At 48.9% G+C, this 24127-nt stretch overlaps 4 protein-coding genes across 5 annotated transcripts in view; 1 reads left to right on the top strand and 3 right to left on the bottom strand.

The window, feature by feature from the left end:
* Nucleotides 1-1011: 1011 nt before the first annotated feature.
* Nucleotides 1012-5424, bottom strand: cradd (CARD and death domain containing adaptor protein; the record flags this gene model as incomplete). The annotated part of the gene is made up of 2 exons (XM_079735894.1): nt 4984-5424; nt 1012-1301 (listed from the first exon to the last, which is right to left on the bottom strand). Exons 1-2 carry the CDS (start codon nt 5291-5293, stop codon nt 1012-1014), a joined length of 600 nt encoding a protein of 199 aa, XP_079592020.1. The 5' UTR covers nt 5294-5424.
* A 4057-nt stretch (nt 5425-9481) lies between these two features.
* Nucleotides 9482-12321, bottom strand: socs2 (suppressor of cytokine signaling 2). The gene is made up of 3 exons (XM_079735972.1): nt 11958-12321; nt 11396-11648; nt 9482-10212 (listed from the first exon to the last, which is right to left on the bottom strand). Exons 2-3 carry the CDS (start codon nt 11523-11525, stop codon nt 9695-9697), a joined length of 648 nt encoding a protein of 215 aa, XP_079592098.1. The 5' UTR covers nt 11526-11648; nt 11958-12321; the 3' UTR covers nt 9482-9694.
* A 1068-nt stretch (nt 12322-13389) lies between these two features.
* On the top strand, nt 13390-22822 carry ncaph2 (non-SMC condensin II complex, subunit H2). 2 transcript variants are annotated; one of them, XM_079734930.1, is made up of 20 exons: nt 13390-13514; nt 13858-13972; nt 14162-14263; nt 14433-14494; nt 14733-14814; nt 15146-15205; nt 15524-15603; nt 16568-16719; nt 17013-17134; nt 17585-17677; nt 18464-18527; nt 18631-18732; nt 19168-19212; nt 19299-19369; nt 19973-20090; nt 20285-20353; nt 20593-20642; nt 20729-20830; nt 21384-21533; nt 22228-22822. In XM_079734930.1, the coding sequence occupies exons 2-20, from the start codon at nt 13865-13867 to the stop codon at nt 22354-22356; spliced, it is 1761 nt and encodes a 586-aa protein (XP_079591056.1). In that variant the 5' UTR covers nt 13390-13514; nt 13858-13864; the 3' UTR covers nt 22357-22822. The 2 variants fall into 2 exon arrangements, with proteins under 2 accessions (XP_079591056.1, XP_079591055.1); XM_079734929.1 differs by having other exon boundaries at nt 16998-17134.
* A 242-nt stretch (nt 22823-23064) lies between these two features.
* Nucleotides 23065-24127, bottom strand: part of sco2 (synthesis of cytochrome C oxidase 2) — a 1385-nt gene continuing 322 nt past the window's right edge. Inside the window, exon 2 of the mRNA XM_079735342.1 lies at nt 23065-24127. This exon is cut by the window's right edge and continues 40 nt beyond it. Within this exon, the coding sequence (XP_079591468.1) occupies nt 23203-24123 (921 nt within the window). The 5' untranslated portion in view covers nt 24124-24127 and the 3' untranslated portion in view covers nt 23065-23202.

The following is a 24127-nucleotide window of genomic DNA, read 5'->3' as shown; positions in this document are numbered from 1 at the left end:
CTAAAACCCGGCGCGGAACCGAAACAGGTTCGCGCCTGCGGGGTCCTCTGCGTTGCGTCGACGTGGAACCATCACCGAGCCTTGAGGCCTATGGGGTTGGCTGCCACGTTTAAAATCTCTCGCGCGGACGTTTGCCCTCCCTCTGCGTTGAGCCCTGGAGCAACCAGTCGTCCAAACAGCGCTCATGCAGTGTGACAGGCATGTCGCGGGAAGAGTGAGGATCTTGTACAGGGGCTCCTTAAGGTGAGCTACAACCTGTTTCCCCCCCCCCCCCCCCCAGACCTGCCGCGCGTCAAAACAAGAATCATCCTACGACTTTGTTTTGGGATTCCGGAAAGGTTTATTTACATTATCGGAACATTGAGTTCCAAGATCTGTTGATTGTCCCCGATGTCGCCGTGCTTCTTCGCAGAAAGAAAACAAACGATTGGAAGGCAGCCTTCTTTGAGGCCGAGTATACGCAAGCCACCCCCCCCTCCCCCCCCTTCAATCACACTAAGTACTTCAGCATCGTCGATTGGCAACAGGATGGATTACTTACAACCAAAGTGTACTTTCTTTGGCACACCATTGCTGTTTTGTGTTAGAGTTACATTTAAAAAGTGTCTTAAAGTCTTGAAAGTCTTGCTATTTCTCCATGGGAGTCTTAACTGGGCCAGCCCCTCTTGGAAGAAGAACAGAAAGTACCCAGTCAGTCAGAGAAGGTTCTAGACCACCAACGCCCTGGCGATTAGCATAAGGGGTCCTTCACCTCACCGATGACGACGCTGAAGTCTTTAGGTCCATATTTGGAGATCCTCTGGGCAGGCCCCCCCCCCCCCCCCCCCCCCCCACTGGGATGAGACCTGGGGGCCGACTCAGGACACATCAGCGGGGTGGGGTGATGACTCACAGATGGCCTGGGAACGCCTCGGGAACGCCTCGGGAACGCCTCGGGAACGCCTCGGGAGCCCCCAGGATGAGCAGGAGAAATCACCCAGTGGCGTACCCCCCCCCCCCCCCCCCCGGAGGTCACTGGAGGACCTCTCTCAGGACCGACGGGTGGACCTCGGCCGCCCGCAGGGCCTCCAGCAGCCGGCCCACAGTGGCCGCCCGGCCCCCCGACTGACGCCACTTCACCAGGCCGGCCAGCGCCTGCCCGTGGGCACTGAGGGCGTGGTCGGCGCGGCAACGGTACAGGGCCCCCGCCGACAGGCCCAGGTGCAGCAGGAGGGAGTCCCACTCGGGGCCCAGCCGGGACGCCAGCCGGGAGAGCTCCCGGTCCGAGGGAACCCTTCCCAGGACGGCCTCGGGAATGTCATCTGGGGGACAGAGGGAAGCACACCTGAATGAAGGAGGCGTCGCTGGGTAGGTTAGAAGTTGGGGGTTATCAGGGGTTTCCTAATGGCAGCTTTGTTGTTTGTAAGCAGCGGCTACATGCGGTTGCCTTCCTCGTACGAAGAAGGAAAAGAGTTTAACTTTGTGTCACTTCATTTGCCTGCTCACTTGGTATTCAAATGGTCTCCTTTCTTCTGGCCTCGGTGGCACCTTAAAAAAATACTATTAGATCTCTCAGCCGTCAACAAAGATTTGTGTCGAAACAGTGTGCTGTGCTGGCAGTGTGCGCTCGCACATAGGTCGACAAAAACTCAAATCAGCCTTCATTAAACGAAACAAACTCGGTTTGTTTGTTTGTCTTCCACACCGAGCCCTGTTTCCTGAACAGTTCAAAGCATGGACCCTTCCAGTGACTCTGTGGAGCAGGGTGCTGACCTTGGGTGACTGGCCCCGGTCAAAACACGTCAATGGAGCTGGGAGCCGGATTGCAGAACCGGGACAGAGACAACGGCCCCCTTTGTTTCAATTATCAAGATGTACCATTTATTAGAACACATTTGGGGCAATTACCGTCTAGACCTGGTTAATGCGTTGCCCTTGAATTGTTTTTGTTTTATACATTTAATATCATTTTTCTATTTGTTTATTTCCCCCCTTGAGTTTCAATTGAAATGTGATTGCGTGTAACTGTTTTGGGTCCTGGAGTCCTAATCAAGTCAAGATGTGTAATTTGCTGAAGGAGTTGTGGTTTTTCACCATGGATTCCAAGACAACATAAAAAAGAAAGGGCAGAAATGAAATAAAGAAAATGGATGCAATCAAATAAAGAATTAGCGGTTGTATTCAAAGCACCAAGCTGAACTTTCTACTTTCTTGTTTTTATTGCTTTGTTGCTCCATATTTCTGTGAAAAACCACATTTTGTGAGCAGATAAAAACCTTTTTAAGCTGAACTGAAACTAAGGTGAATCTAAAGGTCATCAAAACATAACCTTTGTGAGATATGTTAACATTTTACTTACTTTACTTCTCCCGGTTTTCCCCCCAAAATTAATAAAGGTTTTGATCGATCAGGTGATCCCACTCAAAAAGGCTGCTTTCGATGTTGGGTGATACGAAGGGTAATAATAATCAATACTAATAGGCCAAATCGTTTAAAAAGCAGTCGACCGAGTGTTGGTATGAGACCTACTTTCTGTCCCTTCACTCCTAGCTTGAAGGCAAACATATGTTGGGCAAGTGTGTCAACAACCGCAAACTACCAATTTGAAGGTTACTTAATGAAACTAATAAAATAAAAATATTAAACCTAGTATAATAAATAATATTAATATAATATATTCAATAATTTAATTGCTTATTTAATACTGTACATATTTGGTCATACAGACCTTTTTATTGAAACATGACTTAAAGGCAAATGTTCTCTACGTGTCATTAAGGAGCAGTCAGGGTTTATACATCAGTCAGAAAGACAGGGCCAACATTGGGGTCTGAACCGAAAACCCTAACTGTTGGGGTTCTGCAACAGGCATCCCACCCCTAACCAACGGAACATCCTGCAGACATTTTTCTTTCTCAATGAAGTCCTTTGGCATTGGTGTGTCAGGGCTTGCCAGTGTAAACACCAATCCTACCACAGTCCAGCCAGTGGACTGAAACTATAACGTTTTCAATGTGGGAGGTGTGGGCCCGCCCGCTGATTTGGTCTCTCATTGGTCAAATCCAGCCAGTTAAAAAAAGGTTTTCAAAAAAAAGAGTCCAGACTTTAAAATGCCATGCATCCCGTGCACACAGTCACACCGCCACCGCGAACACTAAGCGCCGAGAATTGGCATGCAACAGAAAATTGAATTTTTGAAATGTTAGATTATCTACATTTCGACAGATTGACCTTTAGTTTTGTGAGCACACTTTTGCACAGTTTTTCTGTTATTGTAATTAGTTATTGTATAATGACACACACATTTGTTAGTTAAGTATGCACACTCACAAACTCACAAATAAAAACAGAGGGAGCCCAAGAATAATTTTCTATTTCTCATCTTGTACGTAAACGACAGGAGGCCATTGTTAAAGTTGTAAAGTTGAAAACCCCTATCATCATGGTGACCCAATCTCGAATCCCGAGCAAAACTAGAAAAAAATGTTAAAATGTCAAAAAGCCCAAAAGTCTTACATCAAAAAAACCCAGAAAGGATAATCATTGTGACCGGGTTTGTATTGGATCAACGTGGTAGTTTAGTCTACGTTTCGTTTTCTATTAAATAACTAACGAGATATTAGGTTTGACTTCCCGTGGATCAGGCCCACATTTCTCCTTTGAAGGCCGAGAGTTTTTCGCAGTAAAATGAAAAAAAAGCGGCAACGAATTCCTGGAAAGTAGGAAGCAAGCAGCAAAGCAAAACAGGCCGGAGACGGAGCAGGGAAGGACGGTAGGAGGGCATTGCGTCCGCCCAGCCACATCCATCACACCAAATGGCCTGCAGCTCTGAAGGCAGTCGACTCCTGCCAACAGCGGCCTTGCGAGTGTGTGTGTGTGTGTGTGTGTGTGTGTGTGTGTGTGTGTGTATGTGTGTGTGTATGTGTGTGTGTGTGTGTGTGTGTGTGTGTGTGTGTGTGTGTGTGTGTGTGTGTGTGTGTGTGTGTGTGTGTGTGTGTGTGTGCGCGTGATTCGAAGGGTATAAACTTACACGGATCACCCGTATGCTGCTTATTGTCCACATGGGGACTGCAAAACCAACAGGCGGGAGCCAAACACTCTTCTCTGTCTGGGAGGCTGAGGGGGGGGATCAGGCCTCGGGCTAGTGGGAGGGTTGCCTCTCATCTGCCAAGTCTCTCTCTCTCTCTCTCTCTCTCTCTCTCTCTCTCTGCAATTAATTCCAAGAGCTTTACTGTCATGGAAAATAACCATGTACATTGCCAAAGTCATTAAATAAACAAAGGGAAAAAACAAATTACTACAAAAAGGGTACAAGAAAACAAGGGGAAATGACTCTCTCACTCAACCTAAAGTTCTCTCTCTCTCTCTCTCTCTCTCTCTCTCTCTCTCTCAACAGGTATTCGTCAGGGGTATAGTTACACCATGGCCTAGTTCAGGGTCTCCTTCTGCTCTGATATTGGGGTTTGGCTATTTGTATTAAATCTGTATAATTAAAATACATAAAACATTATATTAACATATGTACACTATATTGTAATAACATATATTTAATTTCTTTGGATATAATTTCTGGATATTTATGAAGAATTTCAGTAAAGATGATATCTATTATGCATTTACACAGCATATTATTGAACAAATATACCCACTGTGCGAAAATGTCATCAATTAGATTTGCACTCAATGTGACTCCATGTGTCCATGCAATCTAAATGGCAATCTTTACATTAATCAAGGAAGGGATGCTAGTCTATTATTAGTTATTATGTCACTAAAATATCAACCATTTATCATCCATCTTCTGCGCCAACAGAGAGTGCCGTGTGCTTTTGACGCGCCTCACCATTCACCGAGACGACAACAGATTATAAGGGATAACATTGAAGTCAGTGTACTTTCTTTACAGTGCATTAAACTCACATGGAAGTCAGTGTGCATTCTTTACACTGCATTGAACTCACATGGAAGTCAGTGTGCTTTCTTGACGGCGCATTGAAGGCTTACCCTCGGAGCCCAGTCCCGGGGCTGCAGGTTGCGCCTCTAGCTGCTGCAGCAGACTGTCTCTGACCCAGGAGAAGTCATGGAGCAGCGACTCCATGAACAGGTTGAACGCTCGGGGTCCCCGAGTCGGCAGGACATCGAGGAGTCTCAGGGACTTCCTCTTGTTGGTATTCTGGGACTCAATCTCTTCAACGTGACTCGCCGTCAAAATGTTCTCCTGGTAGAGAAACTGGACGATCGTGTCGCTGACTAGTATCTGGTTGGAGAGGTACAGTCGCTGTTTCCGTAGCAGCTCTCTGTGCGTCTGGTCCATGCTACTAGGATCGACAGGGTCACTGGCATAGCCAAGTGGGAAATAGCTGGATATTAAGGCCAAGGAACGAGATAGTGTTAGTTAATGTTACGATCCGTGGATGTATAATAACAACGCTACGATCACAGAGGGACGATGCTCCCCGGTATATGGTCCGACTGGAAACCTGACACACGGAACTAATAGATTAGAATAGCTTGGTAAAAAACCACCAAATATAAATTAAGCAATTTCAATAATCAATACTATGTATTTATTGAAAAAAACATTATAGATACAAAATTATAATCTGATATAATTTTATTTATTTCAGATTATATTATTTATTATTTCTGATTATATTTAGTATGGAAATTGTTTATCAAGACAGATAGTTGAGAGAGAGAGAGAGAGAGAGAGAGAGAGAGAGAGAGAGAGAGAGAGAGAGAGAGACAGAGTGAGAGAGAGAGAGAGAGAGGGAGAGAGAGAGAGAAAGAGAGAGATTGAGAGAGAGAGAGGGAGAGAGAGAGAGAGAGAGAGAAAGAGAGATTGAGAGAGAGCGATAGATACTGTAATTTTTATAATATTGCACATTTTACTTTTTATAATAATTTTAGAGGATACTATCTGATATGTATATATATTTTGTGTTTAACGTTTTATACTTATATTATACTATACACCTGACCTTTTGACCTGACCTTTTTATTTGATTGTTCACCTGCTTTGTCAATGAGAGAGAGAGAGAGAGAGAGAGATACTTAACGTGACACTAGTGGTGCACTTAAAGCAAAGATGTGCTTTTTGTATGGATTCAGATTTGTTTTAATGATCCTGAATGCATTGTGTGACACCATCTCACAGCCCAATGCTCCAGGTCTCAATATGGAATGTACAGAAGCCAAATCGAAACAGCTCCCCATTAGAGAAAGCTTATTTTGATGTTCTTAAGATCATGCAGGCCTAATGCCAGAGCCAGATAATAAACAAGTCATCCTTTATAAGAAGCTTCCCTGCCTTGGCTGATTGGAGGGCTGGCCACTGATTTTGGCCCTGCACACTAACAATAAGTTAGTGAAACTATACCTGAGGATTGGAGTGCTTGTGCAGCTAACACTTCAGTTGAGGGTTGAGTTAAACTAGATTAAAGTTAAACATCAATAATGACCCCACAAAAAAGCCTCACAGACACTCCATTGTGAGTCGTAACAATCACACAGTGTCCCTTTGGCGTGGCTATCTTACCTGTATGCAAATAACGTTCACAGTGGCTGGACTTTTGCCAACCAGGGCATAATAGCCATTCATTGCACCTGACAATGTGCATAGACGGCTACGCCTGCAAGCACAGAGCTAGAGTTATAATAACGTCACTATCGTTCTTATTTGTCTCAGTATTGTGGCGTTAGAATGGGTTTCTAGACAATATGGACATTGTTATTCCACAAATGGTTAGCGGCTGGTTGAATATTAGAACCACACTTAACTAAACTGATGACAGCTGTGTGGAGGTTTATAGCAAAAGCTTTAAGAGAACTCTTAACAGCCATTCACTCTTCCTTTGTTAATCCAGTATTGCAGATCAGAGAACTGCCTTACGTTTTAGGCAGAAGACTCAAACCGTTTTTCTTGATGGTCCGGTATATTCAAGCAGATTCCAGGTCAGGTTTGAGTGGTGTGGTGATGGCTAACCCTTCATTCTCTGGGCCTAAGGTAGGAAGAGCTCAACTGGTCTTATGGCTGAGTCACAACCACACCATTCCTACTAAGGGTTTCCAATCATAATGGGTTTTTTGCAGACTGCACCGGAAACCGGATTTGGACCCAGGTAACTAGAGACGCTGTGGGGTGAACCAGCACAGCAGAAACCACCGTCCTGATGCAGCAGCCTGCTTCTCAAACACTGAAAATCTTGTTAAGTCGGGGGCGGTGTCAAGTGGACATGTTGCAAAACAGACCTAATGACCTAAGGGGCTTAGGTGGAGCAGCAGTCATGACCTTATGTGAGCTTAACATAAGGGGTTTATTATGCACACCTGATGTCCGACCAGCCCACTGAGCCATTTCCCTTCCCCGAAAGATTCTGAAAGTGTGAGGTCTCGTCAGCTTCGTCCTTGGCCAGAATAATGAGTCACAGTTTTGAAGCGAGGAAGTAGGAAGTAATCTCAGGCGCTTATGCAAATCGTTCCAAGTAAAACTAAAGTTGTTTTTAAAGGAGGTGCACGGTAGCATGTTTCAGTAATCGTAGTTTGAACCCAAGATTTCCAGAGCCAGTGTGGACCTGGACAAAAAACAATTCGGAGACAAGTTCAGACTTTATTTTCCAGTCTTTATTATTTGCCTTTCTTCTGTATATATCCCCCCTCCCCAACCCCCACAAAGTGGAATCAATTTAGACTGCATCTACAAAGCGCATGAGGAAACCACAGCACAGAGAGGTCAGCACCACAATACATTCACTCCCCATCGTGTTTTCAAGGAGAGATGGCATGCGTTCCAATAGTGTACAGCTTTGTTTAAAAAAAAATATTTTACCAGGAAAACAACATTTGCACACAATCAATAAATACTTTTACCAAATGTTTCGCCGCGACCATAGATATGCTGTACAGTTATTAAGATCCAGTAATACAGAGCAGAGATCAGTTTGTTTTTACTGCACCTTATATTTCCCTGACCAACTGGCTGTTTTGTGATGTCGAGGAGCAAGGATTCCTTGCTTCAGAGCAGACAGACCAGCAATTCTACCTTTATTTTGGTTGGACATTACTGGGATAGTGAATTAGCACCTAGCCCCAAATATTTAATTCAGAAATCACCCTGACTTTTTATTGCCCAGCGACGTGTATCCACGAGTAGCCTGAATGCTATGATTGGGCACTTCTTAAAGAGCGTTCAAAAATAAGAAAATAAACCATTGAAAAAATCCTGTAGAGATGAGCAATTACACAAACAAAACAATAATATATATATATAGCACGAGAACATAAGTGCCATCAGAAAAATGTACTTCCTTTGTCTTAACAGCAGCTATCAGTTTATTCTTTTGAACCAACAACACATCATCTTTCATTCCGATATTTGCATTTTCTTTTGCCTTAACAAAAACAATTTCATAATAGTCCAAGGCGATCACAACTGACATATCCAATTAAGATATCACCTAGCAACTGACCTCAGCAATAGAAGAAAAACAAAGTGAGTCACAATACTGTGACCGGTGTAATGCTGTCCGTTTGTATGCATGGTGTATTACCAAATGTCTTGGTCCCAGATCCAATCACGGGGGGAACTGTTGGTAATGTGACAGGCTAGCAGGAGATCTGTTGTTAGCGCAACGTATCAAACCTTATTCTGTAATGACGGGCAGAAGGAATGCATGTAATGGCTGTATCTGATGGGAAGTACAGCCTAGCATAATGGATACTACTCCAGTACGAGTATGAATAGAACCGCTCGGTATTATGTCTCCGCTTCTTAGAAACACAGGAGGAAGAAAAAGAAAGAGAAAATAAATCCCTCAGAGGGAGATCGTACAGTAGCAACAGAGGCCTTCTGAGAAGACCGGCGCTCTCTCTAGCCTAGCGTTTAGGACGTCCTCAAACAATGTGGACCGAGTAAAGCACCTAGTTCCTCAATGGTTAACCTGCGACACAAAAGCAAGAGAGACGGGGTGGGTGGAAAACAGTCCGAAAAAAGACGAAGAAGAAGACATAAATCTTGGAATATCAAAGCAAAAAAAACAAAACAAAAAAAAGAATGCCAACAGTGTTCGATGCCTTTCTCCAGAGACACCAAAAGCCACGATAAACAGACCTCATAATGTGTGCAAAAACGCCCCGCGCACGCCCTATGGTTAACCTGAGCAGCCCCGGTACCGCGGTAATGACTCACCAGGAAAGAATGACGCACCCCCCCCCACCCCCGACACGCCAGAGAACAGCCGGGACCCCGCCCTCCTCGTTCTATCGTCGTCGTTCTCTTACTAATTATATTCCTTTGGGACGAGTCTCAAAAGGTCAAAGACCCCCGGGGCCCACGACGATCAGTACGCCACCGGGAGTGTCTCAAACGGGGGACGGTACTGCCTGCCTACCGTCACCCCGGCACTCCTCCTCCTCCTCCTCCTCCTCCTCCTCCTCCCCCTCCTCCGCCCCCTCCTCCTCCTCCTCCCCCTCCTCCTCCCCCCCTCCTCTTGAAGATGAGCGGTCATTCTCAGAGTCTGTAAGTGCGAGCCCACCTCGCGATCAAAACGGCGGTCAAAGGGTACGCATGCCTGCGTCTGACGCGCACGCCCGCCCCACCCGTCGCCGTCACCTCCTGGTCTGCCCGAGGCGGGGTGGGGTGTGGGGGATGGGGGGGCACAGTCTCCTCCCTTTGGAAAAAAAAAACCCGGCGTCCGTCCGTCCGTCCGTCCGTCCGTCAGACGTTGTAGGCGTAGTCCGTCAGGTAGTCCTTGAGCCGGTTGGGCAGCGGCAGGTCGTGCACGCTGCGGGCGCTCCGGTTGATGGACACACGGCAGAGGTGCTGCAGGGCGGGGGCCACCGTGTACACCGGCTTCGTCAGGAGCAGCTGCACCGTGCCGCTGGGCGCCGCCGGCGGCGGCGACGACGACGCCGACGCCGGCGCTCCGCCCCCCGTCTTGGCGCCGTCCTTCCCGCCGGCCTTGGAGCTGTTGCGGGACAGCTGGACGTAGTGCTCCACCAGCAGTACCACGCTGTCGAACTGGCGGAGCTTGGGTTTGATCAACACCACCGAGTCCAGCTTGAACTTGCCGTCCTTGAACTCGATGCGCAGGTTGGTGGGGCCGGCCGACGTCATGGCCGAGATGGTGAACAGGTAGTCCCGCTGCGAGCTGTCCCGCACCAGGAAGGTGCCCTCGGGGCAGTCGTGCAGGATCTCCTTCGCCTCGTGGGCCGTGAGGCTGCCCCAGTACCAGCCTGGGGGGGGGGGGGGGAGACAGGAGAGAACGGATCCGGACGTTGAATACACGGAAGCAACAAACGGCGGAAGAACTCTTCCTGGGCGCTAAAGGCGAGACGTTTAAAATTCCATTTTTGTAAAGAAAACTCAGAAGAATAAAATTCCATTCAGAAAAGGCCCAGAAAACGCTTTGCAGAAGCAGCAGGGTGCACGGGGCCAGCTGTTTTCCCTTCCCTCCCTGGCTCCATAGCATGACACACACACACACACACACACACACACACACACACACACACACACACACACACACACACACACACACACACACACACACAAGCACACACACACTCGAATACTTTCTCGCTTGTCTAAAACACACGAGTGGAGGGCTGCGAACATCGACCATGAACATCAAACGACCGGGACCTACAGCCGTTGCATTCATAGCCTGTGCTAGGGGCGCTCAGCGTGCGTGCATTATCTGATCCGATGCTCTGCGCAGAGGCATCGACACGACCAAGGTGGTCACGGCCCATTACAAGACAATGTACGCTAGTGCGCGTGGATGTATGAATTCTACACTTGCTCAGATAAAAAACACAAAAAAGGTCTCGTTCCTGGCGTTCGAGTTTCCCAGATTCGTTGATTGGGGGGGGAACGGATGGGATTTACCATTGTATTATCTGCTGGGGTACGCTTACACAGTGCTCGGAATAGTTGTATGATGCAAGCATACTCCAATGTCTCTAATCGGAGCATCAAAGAATGGGAAATCTCACAATCTGATATCACAAACAGCGTAGGCCTATACAACAACCACTGGAATTTAAAACTCCTTCAGTGGGGAAAAATATATTAAATACAATACTTGGGGTTGGCTGAATATAAAAAGTGTTACTACAACGGGGTAGTGAGACAGTGAATAATTTGTTCATGTATAATTAACCACGAACAATGTTGTTTTAGAGGATTGGATCCCCCTTTAAAAGAGTTAAGAGGTGATGAAACCTCGTTTAGCCTTTGAGCGATTCATATTTAATGTATCATGGACTGCTTGTCCAGAATAAAGCAGGCACGACATCCACTCAATACACAAGACACACAAAAGGCATTCCAACGCGTGCGTCACGGCACCGAGCGGGTGACCAGTCGGGTTCGGGTCACCACGTTGAGACAAAAAAACAAACCAACGAAACCTACCTGTGTTCTTCAGATCTTTCATAGCCGACGCGATGCGGTTCTCGTCGGAGTCGCCCGCCCTCGGGTCGCTGTCCGCCCGCCTGTCATGCCGCTGGACGGTGTCTGGAGCCTCGGAGGACTGGCAGGTCATTGGTGGAACGACCTTGTTGTCTGGCTGCGGCCGGCCAGCAGAACGGACATCAGACGGACGCTCGACCAGCCGGGTGGCTCCAAACGCTTTGAACTTCTGCTCGAAGCGTTGACCTGCGAACGACTGGGGAACGGAGCGGAATGAGCACCACCGCAGAATCCTCGACCCACACACTATTCCGCGGTGACATTTTCTAATCGGCAGGACGGCGCATTGTTTGAACCGCTTCAAGCAATCAAACCTTCCGATGTTCACATGTACAGACACTTCAATATTCAGATCTGACAGACAGAGCGCGGGTACATTCCCAATCGGGGTAGGGATCACACACTAGTCATATAAACACGTGGTAAACAAGCTAAAACGCCCGATCCTAATCAGTGCTAGCGTGTAGCCAAGTAGGCGCAGCGAGAGTGCGTTAATCCACCGTACACAGGAGTGTGTGTGCAAACACGATCAGCGGTGCCTGAGGGAGATGTTTGCTCTCATGGTGTTTCCTCGTATCTTCAAGTTTCCGCATTTGAATAAAAGGTGTAGAATGTTGCCAGACCCGGTCCGGGTGGAAGGAGATGGTAGGTTTTGCGCGCACATCCAACGCGCGACTCGACGGCGACCCTGTAAAACACACGTCCCCTATTCCGCGCAAAACGACTCCGATGTATGGCGGCTAGTCAATGTGTGACGAGGAGATCTGCATTTCAAAGCCCAGGTCTTCGCGTCTGGAGAATCAGTCGGCGGTGAAACATGTTGCCCGACCATCACTGTTGATAGCGGGGCAGTAAAGGCAGTGCGCGCCCATAAACACGGTCCTGCACCAAAGAACCATTTCCAGGAACTTTCCAGGAATCACATCACGTGGTCAGGCTCAGCGCGTTTTAAGGTCGTCCGTTGTATTCCCCGTTCATCCTTTCTCTGCATTTTTTACAGTTTTAGATCTGTAATTTTTTTTAATGCAAGGCCACCCATGGCGAATGTAAACTTTCTGGTGGTTACCTGTTCGGATTCATATCGAACACACCCACACACGCGCGCACATTTACAAAAACACACTAACACATGCAAGCACACACGCGTTCGCACGCACGCACGCACGCACGAATACACCCCCTCCAGACACACACACACACACACACTATTTGAAGACATTCTTTTATTTTTCTCATTTAATAAGCATGTAACTGTTTACAGTACATCCCATAATTGAAATTTTAATGGCATTGTTTACTATAATTACTATTATTAATATTGGAAATTGTATTTCACCATGCAAGACAATATAAAACGATACAATACACTTCAATAAAGATTCCAAGTGTCAACAATTGTATTTTTGTATATTCTTTTGCCCCTATATTGATCCAGACATTTGTATACTCAGAGTTAAGGGTTATCATGATTCATATTTATGCTGACTTGATAGTTTGCATAAAAGCCTACAACATGCATTGTTCTACGCATGTCCAGATCGTTCATAATGGAAGGCTAGATCTGCACAGCTACATCTATGCACAGCAGGCGGTTTAGCTGCTTACAAATAAGACGCCAACCAAAGGTGGTAAGCCTACAAAAGGATGAATGTTGCATTGCGTAACCTATAGGTTAAATACACATAGGTCTGACTTTAGGTCCTTCTTATTCTTTTAATGTCGAGTTCACTGCCAGAGCGATTGCAAAGGCCCAGTTAAAATCAAACCCTAATAAAGTGATTTCAGTGCACTGGCGCCATCGTGTGGCCATTCAATGTCACTGCGGGTCGATGAGCAGCAGCAACATTTAACGCCTGGGCGGTAGGGGGCGCGGCAGCTCCTCGGATGAGCCATGACTCTCAAACTACGTCGGAAGAAGAATTAACGCGCGGTTATTTGGACTGTTTACCTTCTGCATCTCAGCGGACGGGTACGACCGATCTTCTGCCGTTGTGTCCTCATCTATTCACCAAACACTCCTTTGAGTAGCGCACCGGCTCCAATGCGGCTTTGAGGTACCTTGGTGAGTGCGTTTGGTCCGAAGGGTTCAACTCAGAGATCCACTCTTCTGTCAGCTTCCGGAAGACTATTGCATGATGATGATGATGATGATGATGATGATCAGATCAGATCAGCTTAAAATGTATTTCTCTCAAGTATCGTTCTGCTGTTTTGCTCTGTTAGGGAAACACATAACGGTCAAGAGATGGGTTTGAAAAGGTGGACATCGGGTTGATATGCATAAGTTACACAATGATAATACATGCCCGATATATGCATTACATGAGCATTTTTTGACATTACGCGCGTTGCTTAGTACTCTACTACCTCGTAATCATAATGGATTACACGTGTTTGTTGATTAGAGACGCCATGGAGTCCATAGAGAACCGTTTCGCCCATCTGTTGCAACCGATTCGGGATCTCACCAAGAACTGGGACATCGATGTGGCCTCGGAGCTCAACGACTATCTGGAGGAGGTAAAACGAAAACAACAACAAACGAACCTCCTAGTGTTTCCCTCAAGCATGTTTTTACAGCAAACAACGTGACGGTGACTTCTACGGAGCCGCGCTGGTCACTGGAGACACTGGATGATGTGACGTCACATAACGCGCAGTGATGGGCACACACGCAGTCATTTGAACGCTCTCGTCTCCCTCTGACAGCTGGATGAGATATGCATCGCTTTTGACGGAGGAAAGATCCAGTTGAATTTTGCGGAAGCAGCGCTTCTCATCCAAGGGTCGACATGCATCTACAGCAAAAAGGTAGTTTGTTATTTGCGTGCTGGTTTCGGCTGCCTCCATTGTATAGGTTTTGTTTTTTCTTCTTCTAATTCGGAAGTTATGTCAATTTAAGGAGAAATCTCTTCAGTACCGGTTTGTAATTAGCAACGTTTTGCACTTTAATTCATCATTTCGTCCTTGACTCTTTCAGGTGGAGCTTCTGTACAGCCTGGTGTTCCAAACGATGGACTACATCAACGACAAAAAACAGAGGTTTGCTTCCTTCTTTACTCTGCAACACCTACCGAGTTCACAGCATTGGATACAGGCGCTACCTCGAGGAATATCTGCCTCTAGCTGTGCCTTCCCCCCCCCCCGCTTCCCTTCACTGGGGGAGGTGTTGGTGCTTTAGGCTGGCAGCAGCCACAGATAGCGTCAGGTGATGGATCGGAGTGGTAGAACGATCCCCAGCGAGATACCGACTGCCCCTCTGCTCTCGGACTCTAAACAGGCGGGACAAGCAGGCGGGAGCAGCCGACAAGGAGGTCGCAGGCGACCACGCAGCAGACGACGACGACGACGGAGATTTCATGGTGACCGTTGCTTCATTACCATTTCATATCGGCGCCTCATCTTAAGGCTAGGGCCGTTCGTCACCTCGGTTTAAAGATCCTAAAATGACTCGCAGTAATGAATACATTTAAAAAGATTTATAAATTGAATAAATGATTCATGTGCTCATTTTGACTGCTGACTCACGGTGAGTTCAGCTGCGTGTCTCTAACGGGCGTCGAACACGGAGCCTTTTGGGCGTGGCGCCGGGGAAGCCGAGCCCCCTCGCCGTGGCAACGGAGAAGATCCGCCGCCAAAACGATTGACCCTATGATGTTGTTGTTGTTGTTGTCGTCGTCGTCCTCCCCTCAGTACCAAGAGATGGACTCCAGCTCCACTGCAGACTGGTCCGAGGACTCTGATTCGGCCACGGTGAGAACACCGACCCCCGCCCGGCCGTCCGGAACGGGGACACACCTGAGGCAGAGATAGCGGTCATTAAGTGGCAGCCATGCTTTTCTTCAAACTCTATTTAGAAGGTGAACAGTTTTTTATTTTTTTATTTTTGGTCTTCAATGTCATAATGCAACCGTGTGTGTGTGTGTGCGTGTGTGTGTGTGTGCGCGCGCGTGTGTGTGTGTGTGTGTGTGTGTGTGTGTGTGTGTGTGTGTGTGTGTGTGTGTGTGTGTGTGTGTGTGTGTGTGTGTGTGTGTGTGTGTGTGTGTGTGTGTGTGTGTGTGTGTGTGTCAGCCGGTGCACGTGGTCCCTCTGGCCCCCGAGGGCCTCATCCTGCCCGAGACCCACGAGAAGCAGAAGCTGCCCCTCATCAGGTGGGTTCAGCGTCGTCAGGGGTTACCAGGGCCCCTTCTCTCTCGGGGGGGGGGGGGTTTGACCCCCCAGCCCAAACACCCGGGCTCGGGAACGGCTCAGACTCAGATAAGACCCCCCCCCCCCCCCCCGATGGCCTCTTGACCAGGCGGCCTCACCCCCCACCTGCCCCTCATTGACCTGTGGAAGTATTAAGGGGGGGGGGGGGTGATCAGTGTGATCAGCTGTTACAAGCCGTTTGAAAATCGGCGTCTTCCCTGTGCCTTAGTGACATCACAAGGGGGCGTGTCCACCAAGATGTATGATGGACAGATCAGCAACCTTTGCTGGACACGCCCACTTGTGAGGTCACTGAGGCACAGGGAAGGGCAGGCTTTTCAACCGGCTTGTAACGGCTGATCACACTCCCACCTGGTGGCATAAGATCACGCCTTGAATGGACCACGAACGTTACGGAAATGTCCCCAGGGTCCAAAATGAAACGCGTGTCACCAGCCAATCGGGGATCGATTTGTCCGTCCGGCAGCTACAGACACTCTGGGATTGACGTTAAAATGACGTGCTTGGCCGATGAATGTTTCCAATCCGATAAACGTCATAAAGTGCATTTTCGACCATCTGATGGGCGAGCTGTTCCTGGTCCGTGGCGTTAGTAGGCGTTAGTGGGGTCGGCTTAGCTCAGGAGGTAGAGTAGTTGTCTCGTAACCGAAAGGTCGCTAGTTCGATCCCCAGCTCCTCCTGGCTGAGTGTTGACGTGTCCCTGAGCGAGACACTTAACCCTAACTGCTCCTGACGAGCTGGCTGTCGCCTTGCACGGTTGACTCTGCCGTCGGTGTGTCAATGTGTGTATTAACCGATGTAAGCCGCTTTGGATAAAAGCGTCTGCTAAATGCCCTAATTGTAGTTGTAATTGACTCCGTGGGGCCGCTGTGGATGAGGGTGTGACCGACGTTTCTCGTCCCGCAGCGTCAAGGGCGATGTGATCGGGAGCCACAAGGACTTCCGCATCAACACCTACATCCCCGGGACCCAGGACCTCATCCTCCTGACCCACGGCCTCGTCGCCGGGGGCCTCGTCGCCGACCGCCATTCTCTCAGTCAGCCGCCGCAGGAAGCCGGTAGGTCATTCCCCCACCACCACCACCACCACCACCATCCCCCGCGTTGGCTGTAGCTCGGTGTTAGGCCACAGGTTCTCTCTCTCACTCAACTCTACTCTGCTCTAGAATCTTACGAATATCAAACTAGTCCATAGGTTGATATTCGCATGATTCAAGATTAAAAAAAAAACAAAACTCTGGTCATGAGTTAGGCTGCCTATTGTCGTTTTACAATATGACTTGACGTCATGACAACAACGGCAACAGAACTACACTGAACTATTCTCACCACACAGTTGACATGTCTGCAGCTCCAGAGGCCCTTGAGAACCACGCCGCCGACGATGGCGGCGGCGGCGACGACTTCATGCCCCTCCTGGACCCGGGCGAGGAGATGGACCAAACGGCAGAGGAGCACATCGAGAGACAACAGGTCCTTTCATACTAGGCATCGACCGGGCCGATACAGATTATTATTATTATTATTATTTTCTTTTTTTTCATCAGCCTTAGCCGATGACCTGATTGGCCGATACCGATTTTCTTGAGCCGATTCTGCTTTTGCTCCCTCAATTTACATCATAAAAATACACAATGATGATAACAAATGTTACAAGGCTCAATTAAGAAAGGGAACATTTATTGAACTGTCTGTATATCATGCTGGGGGAAAAAAATAAATAAAAAATTTGCGCAAAATTGGCCGATGCCGATACAGGTAAAAAAACGCAAATATCGGCTGATAATATCGGCCGGCCGATATATATCGGTCGATCACTATTTAATACTGCTAGTCTCTAGTTGGCCTCGGCCCCTAATCCCAGGGGGGTCCCTAATCCCGGGGCCGCAAAGGTTCTGACCCGGGGCCTGTGTTCCCCTCCAGGCCCCCAGCGAAGGCAGGATGTTGAGGGAGCGACCGGAACCCCAGGCGGCCGAGAAGGAAGCTGAAGAGCTGCGCAAGGGCCAGCAGGAGAGAGTACGAAACCATCGCTGCACCAGTCACCTGCAGTGGCTACGAGTCACTGTCTGAGAACAGGCTAGGTCCTGTAGGCTAATGGACAGGCTAGGTCCTGTAGGCTAAGGGACAGGCTAGGACCTGTAGGCTAAGGGACAGGCTAGGTCCTGTAGGCTAAGGGACAGGCTAGGTCCTGTAGGCTAAGGGACAGGCTAGGTCCTGTAGGCTAAGGGACAGGCTAGGTCCTGTAGGCTAAGGAACAGGCTAGCCGAGGGAGATGCTAGGTTCTGTAGGCTAAGGGACAGGCTAGCCGAGGGAGATGCTAGGTCCTGTAGGCTAAGGGACAGTCTAGGTCCTGTAGGCTAAGGAACATGCTAGGTCCTGTAGGCTAAGGGACAGGCTAGGTCCTGTAGGCTAAGGGACAGGCTAGGTCCTGTAGGCTAAGGGACAGGCTAGGTCCTGTAGGCTAAGGGACAGGCTAGGTCCTGTAGGCTAAGGAACAGGCTAGGTCCTGTAGGCTAAGGAACAGGCTAGCCGAGGGAGATGCTAGGTCCCTGCAGCTGTCGAGAACATGACAGTCCTTCAGCGTTACACTGTCATGCAAAGACATCTCCTGCCCAATGGGCATTATGTTAGGGTTTGTTGTGATTTGTTGTCAGATTGTTTACAAGGCGGGGGCTAACAGGTACACAGACGTACCAGATAAACAAAACATGGAGCGGATTCATGAACCAGTGTTTTGTGAATGAATTCAGTGCAGGCAAAGAGCCATCTTCCACGTTTTTGTATTTCATTATTTTATTTTAGGCCAACGCGTGGCAGCTGCACAACCCCTATGACGTCTTCACCGCGGACAAGCCTCTTAAAACGGGTAAGAAAGAAAAGAAACAATCATAATAACGCACACTACCCGACGGGGTTTTCAAAGTAAAAGCCCAGTGGTTCTGATTGGGACTGTGCGTGTTGTGTTTTAGGGAAGTGCTACAAGGTGCCTGACGGGCTGTGCGACGGCGGAAAGAGGAAGAGGAAACGGCCCGACGCGCTGCAGGACTTCAGGAGCTGGTTCACCGGCCTGTGTGGGTGAAGCAGCTCCTCCACGCCCCCTAGTGGTCGTTCGGTCTAATGAGTAAGCCCTAGGGCTTCTCGATCATGGAGAAAGAAAATCAGAGTCACGATTGTTTTGGTCAATACTGAAATCACGATTATATTTTTTTGAGTTCGAAAACATGACGTATTTATTCAGCGTGTCTCTCCCAAAAACACTTTTAACTGAGAAGTTTGAAATTTTCGCCTTAAAGAAATACACCAAATGGTCAAAAAGAAAACGTTGGAATCTAAAATAATGTACAGATATGTATCCAGCTGTCCAAAGAAAAATCGAAAACTCGATCATGTTAGTTTTGTGGTCGTTTGACGCTAAAATCGAAATCGGTCAAAATTCGATTAATCGCCCAGCCCTAGTAAGGGCTATGGATTATTGATTATGTTTTGTGTCTTCTTGATGTTTTCAGTTAATCCCCCGGAGCACAAGCTCAAGGGCGGTCCGGCGAGTACAGGTCAATAGTTTTCTATCACCAATATTTAAAATCAATTATTAAATCAAAAAGGTATGCATGTTTAACCTTTCATGTTTGTGTCACAGATCTGAATTATGTTTACTTGAGCAAAGTGAAGGACAAGATGAAGACGAGACAGACGATCAACAGGAAAGCGGTTGGTGGTTGTTAGGAAGTGTTTGTGTGTTTGGCAGTGTGTGTGTGTGTTAGACAGTCAGTGTGTGTGTTAGACAGTGTGTGTTAGGCAGTTTGTGTGTGTGTTACAGTGTGTGTTAGGCAGTTTGTTTGTGTGTTAGACTGTGTGTGTGTGTTACAGTGCGTGTGTGTTAGTGTGTGTGTGTGTGTTAGACAGAGTATGTGTGTGTGTTATACAGTGTTTGTGTTAGACAGAGTGTGTGTGTGTGCGTTAGACCGTGTGTGTTAGGCAGTTTGTTTGTGTGTGTTAGACAGTGTGTGTTAGACAGTGTGTGTGTGTGTGTTAGACAGTGTGTGTGTTAGACTGTGTGTGTGTTAGACAGTGTGTGTTAGACAGTGTGTGTGTGTGTTAGACAGTGTGTGTGTGTTAGACAGTGTGTGTGTGTTAGACAGTGTGTGTGTGTGTGTTAGACAGTGTGTGTGTTAGACAGTGTGTGTGTTAGACAGTGTGTGTGTGTGTGTTAGACAGTGTGTGTGTTAGACAGTGTGTGTGTGTTAGACAGTGTGTGTGTGTGTGTGTGTGTGTGTGTTCTCACTGTCCTGCGGTTCCCCCCCTCCCCACCAGGGGGTGGTGGTCTCAGACGAGGAGCTGAGGAGAACCTTCCTGCAGCCGGCAGGAGGAGGAGCTCAGAGCGGGGGGGGGGAGGACGGCCCGGAGGAGAACCGCCTCCAAGACCTGCAGGGTAACACACACACACACGTTAAGGCCCTCCTTGGCACCAATTAAAGCGTGGGCCCATTGCCATGGCATCCGTTGGCGTCATCCATTCGTCTTATTCCTGACGCCTCCAATGAAGCGATCGAGCGCAGGTACACTCGGTGACCGTTTGCGTAGGGCCCCCCACCAACCTATGCGTCACGCTCTCCTCCCGTAAAGGTGGCGATGACGACGGCTCCGACGACGACAACGAGCCGCTGGACGGCGGGGGCGGTTTCATAATGCCAGGTAAAACGACGGGCGCTCCTTAAAAACCCCTTCCTCGGGCCGCGTCCCGCGCCAGAGAGGTTCAGCCTCTAGGAGGGACGCGGGAAGCTCTCGAAGCGGGAAAGGAGAACTTCTCCATCACGTGAGGACGTTGGTCACTCAGTGCTGCATTCGGCCAATCGTAGGCGCTGAAGGGTCAGTACAGATGCATGCTGGGTGATTCACACGCACCCCTCCCTTCCTCTTGTTTGTGACCCCAGGCAGCCAGGGGGAGGAGCTGAGCTACGAGGACCTCGTCAAGAAGAGCGTGGTACGTACCCAATCGACCCCCCCATCCCCGCTCACCCAACCCGGTACCGTTCTCCCGCTCAGCGCTCTGTTCTGACCCGCCTCCAGGAGCAGTTCCTGGTCAACTCCAAGGGGTACGCCCAGGAGACGGCTCTGTCCCGCCGGGTCAAGGAATGGGGCGACAAGCTTCGCCCCGAGCTTGTGTTGCAGGTACGGCCCGGATCACATGACCAGGTGTACATGCACGCTTTAACACCTCGCGGCTGGGGTGTCGTTTGTTCGGACCGTCCACCGTGGTTAAAGGGGGGATATTATGCCAGGTGTGATCAGTGTGATCAGCCATTACACACGCAGATTGACAATCTGCCTCTTCCTGTGTTATGTGACATCACAAGTGGGCGTGGCCACCTAGATGTATGATGGTTAGTGAGCAACATTTGCTACAGTCCACGAAAAAAATTAAAATATATTACTTAGCTGTTATATCAATAACCTCTTACCTTTCCCGTACAGTATTATTATCTTATCTTTGTATTAGAGCGTTATTTTATCTTGTGTCTGATGACTCGGGATCAGTGTTTGAGCTCGGACTTTGACTCTCAAAGCACACGACTACTGTCTTTAGTTTTTTTTTTCATCCGAAGGTGCTGCTTTTCTTCATTTTCTCCATCCGGTCACTTCACAAGCTCCTGAATGTAATTGACGTCGCGTCGTGTTGATTCACCCCCTCCTCCTCCTCCTCCTCCTCCTCTGCCTCCATCAGGGGGAGCGGCCGACCTTCGACATCCACGACTACAGCGACCGCATCGTGGCGGCGCTGGGCGACGTCGGCCGCAGCCGCACGCTGGCCTCCGTGGTCAGCGGCCTCGACAACTTCGAGGCCTGCAAGTACATGCTGGCCTCGCTGCAGCTGGTATGTGGCGCGCTGTGTACATTCACCTTCAGGGCGTCTTCATTGACTTTACATCATATATGAAGTCAAGGAAGTCACATTGCTCAACACAACTATCTGATCTCATTGACTTATTAACGGTTACATTCAGGGCGTTTAGCAGACGCTGTGATCCAAAGCGACTTACAAAAAGCGCATTTGTCAGAAGAAAGAGAAACAACATAATGTCTCTGTTGGTACATTAAGGATGTTCATAGAACCAAGTGCCAAGCACTAACCATCGCTAGGTTAACAACAAAGTATATCTAGGAGAAGATGCTACACCAAGGGATATTTTTAAGTGCAGGACGTACAACATCTGATAAGTGTGTTACAGGGGGGAAGGGGGGGAGTCTAGTTGAACTCTGAACAAGTGACACTTGATCCGTCTGTTTTAAAATGCGGGAACCAGACCCGTTTACAACAGCCCACTGGTTCGTTAGGGGGGGGGGGGGGGTACTGGGTTTGAGTCTCTGATTTCCACAACCCACAAGAATGCCTTGGCTCCCTTACCCCCCCCCCCCATCTTTTTGAATCCATTCCCCCAACAGGTTGCTTCTTGTGAGTAAAACAATCATCGGTTACGGTTAATAATGCGTGCTCAGTGACCGTTTTCGAAAAGGGTTTTAGTTTTGCCTCCGGCTCCTAAAGTGGTCCTTGTTTACGTACCCTCCAGGCCAACGACTACACAGTGGAGATCAGCAGTGCCCCGGGGCTAGAGGAGAGTGTGGACAGCATGGGACTGACCCTCCTCACCACGCACAGGGCCAACGACCGCTTCAAGACCATGGGGGGCGCCATTTGAGACCCCCCCCCAGGACAAACCTCCACCTGGACAGAAGCGCGACGGACGGCTCTCAAACCCACAACAGGGAATCATCTGGCAAAATCCGAGATGTGTGCTTTTTGTATGCCTATATACGATGTGCTTTACATCTTTGGAACTGGGCTCTGGACTCGAACTCCGTCAATTGCAACGTACCTGGGGTCCGCATGCGTGCAGAAGGGTCTTCCATCAGTCTTCTGGTCCGTGGGTCAGTCACAGCATGAAAGGCCCAGGTGTGCGGGGACGATGCTGTTGAAGACTTCTGTGCTTGGTCCTTCATTTTTATATCTTGTGTCTCTGTGAATGCTCTAAACGTTTTTTTCCCTGTAGATATGTTTTGAGTTTTCACCTCAAGGAATTCATTTTATGCGCGCTCATTAAGTGCTGTCGATTTAAACTCAAACGTTAATCTCGGCTCTTTATTTAAAATACCACTGTGCTATAATTAACATGCATGCAGTTGTTTAAGACTTGCTTGGTAAAAGATTAACCGCGACGTCATGTTTCGATTTTGTCGCCACAAATTCCTCGCTACGACTTTCCTATACAATCTGTATGGGCCTACAATGACTAGTTGATTATCTTTCCTGATTAGTAAAAAATAAGTATATACAACTGATCACTCACACACAGGACACCACACTCTTGACATTGCACACATATTGTTTGGTGTTTATATATATATATACAGATATAAGTCATTTTACAGCCAACATTAAACAACCAGAACACCTCATGGTCATGATAACCGCAGCAGGTTCTGCGTAGGAGTCAAGTGCCTCCACAGAAGTGCGAGTTCCTAAAGTCAATAAGAACCAAGACTGGTCACAACTTCACATGCACCTTCATGTGGTTCCGGATGCTCTCGGAGATCTGCTCCTCGCTCTTCATGCGGTTGTAGTAGTCCAGGAACAGGCCGTCGGGGTTCACGAGGTAGATCAGGATGGTGTGGTCGACGATGTAGTCTCCGTCCTCGTCCATCGGCCCCGCGCTGGCGTACACGCGGTAGTCCCGCCCCGCCTCCTTCACCTCCTCCTCGGTGCCCGTCAGTCCGATAAGGCGGGGGTGGAAGTCCCTCACATATTTACCCACCGCTGCGACATCGTCCCGCACCGGGTCCACCGTGACGAAGAGCGGCTGTACGCGGGGCAACGCCGGGTCCTTGTCCAGCGCCGCCACCACGGCGCTCAGCTTTTCCAGTTCCTCGGGGCAGATGTCCGGGCAATGAGTGAACCCGAAGTACAGAAGCACCCATTCCCCCAGGAAGTCCCTCTTGTTCCGCCGGCGCCCCGTGTGGTCCGTGAGGCTGAAGTTGCCCTGACCCAGGGCCACTTTTTTCAGCTGCTCGATGCGCTGTCTCTGCGCCATCTGCTGCTTCTCCGAGTACACGTACCACCAGACCCCCATCAGACCCGCCCCGAACCCCAGGGTCACCACCAGCCGCGTACGGAGCTGCAGTTTGGCCGACTTTGCGCCGGGCTTGGGGCCCGTGGAGAGGAAGCGTCTGTGGATAAAATGAGCTGGACCGGTGGGCCGAGCTGTACAACCGAGAAGTCCGGAACTACTGTTACGAGGCTGGTATCGGCAGACGGCCTGCGGTGTTGAGGCGTTGGGGGGCTTCTGTAGGGGGGAGTGGAGAGGGGGTCTCTGTTGGTCCCTCGCCGCCCTCAGAGCGCACCTCAGGAGCGACGTCGCGCCACCGCGGAAGTCACCTTGGATGAAGCTCGCCAACCCTAGCATGGCCATGTCT

The sequence above is a fragment of the Pollachius pollachius genome (genome assembly GCF_949987615.1).
Source record: "Pollachius pollachius genome assembly, chromosome: 4".
NCBI lineage: Eukaryota > Metazoa > Chordata > Actinopteri > Gadiformes > Gadidae > Pollachius > Pollachius pollachius.
The sequence above is the reverse complement of the archived record's forward strand: the minus strand, read 5'-3'. Positions and strand labels throughout refer to the sequence as shown.

Excerpts from the sequence above, each read along its gene's own strand:
- socs2 (XM_079735972.1), bottom strand. The coding sequence starts at position 11,525 with ATGACCTGCCAGTCCTCCGAGGCTCCAGACACCGTCCAGCGGCATGAC. Across the intron at positions 10,213-11,395 it reads GAAAGATCTGAAGAACACAG|GCTGGTACTGGGGCAGCCTC; the intron begins GTAGGTTTCGTT and ends CCCCCCCCCCAG.
- ncaph2 (XM_079734929.1), top strand. The coding sequence starts at position 13,865 with ATGGAGTCCATAGAGAACCGTTTCGCCCATCTGTTGCAACCGATTCGG. Across the intron at positions 13,973-14,161 it reads TCAACGACTATCTGGAGGAG|CTGGATGAGATATGCATCGC; the intron begins GTAAAACGAAAA and ends TCCCTCTGACAG. Across the intron at positions 16,720-16,997 it reads TCAGCCGCCGCAGGAAGCCG|TTGACATGTCTGCAGCTCCA; the intron begins GTAGGTCATTCC and ends CTCACCACACAG.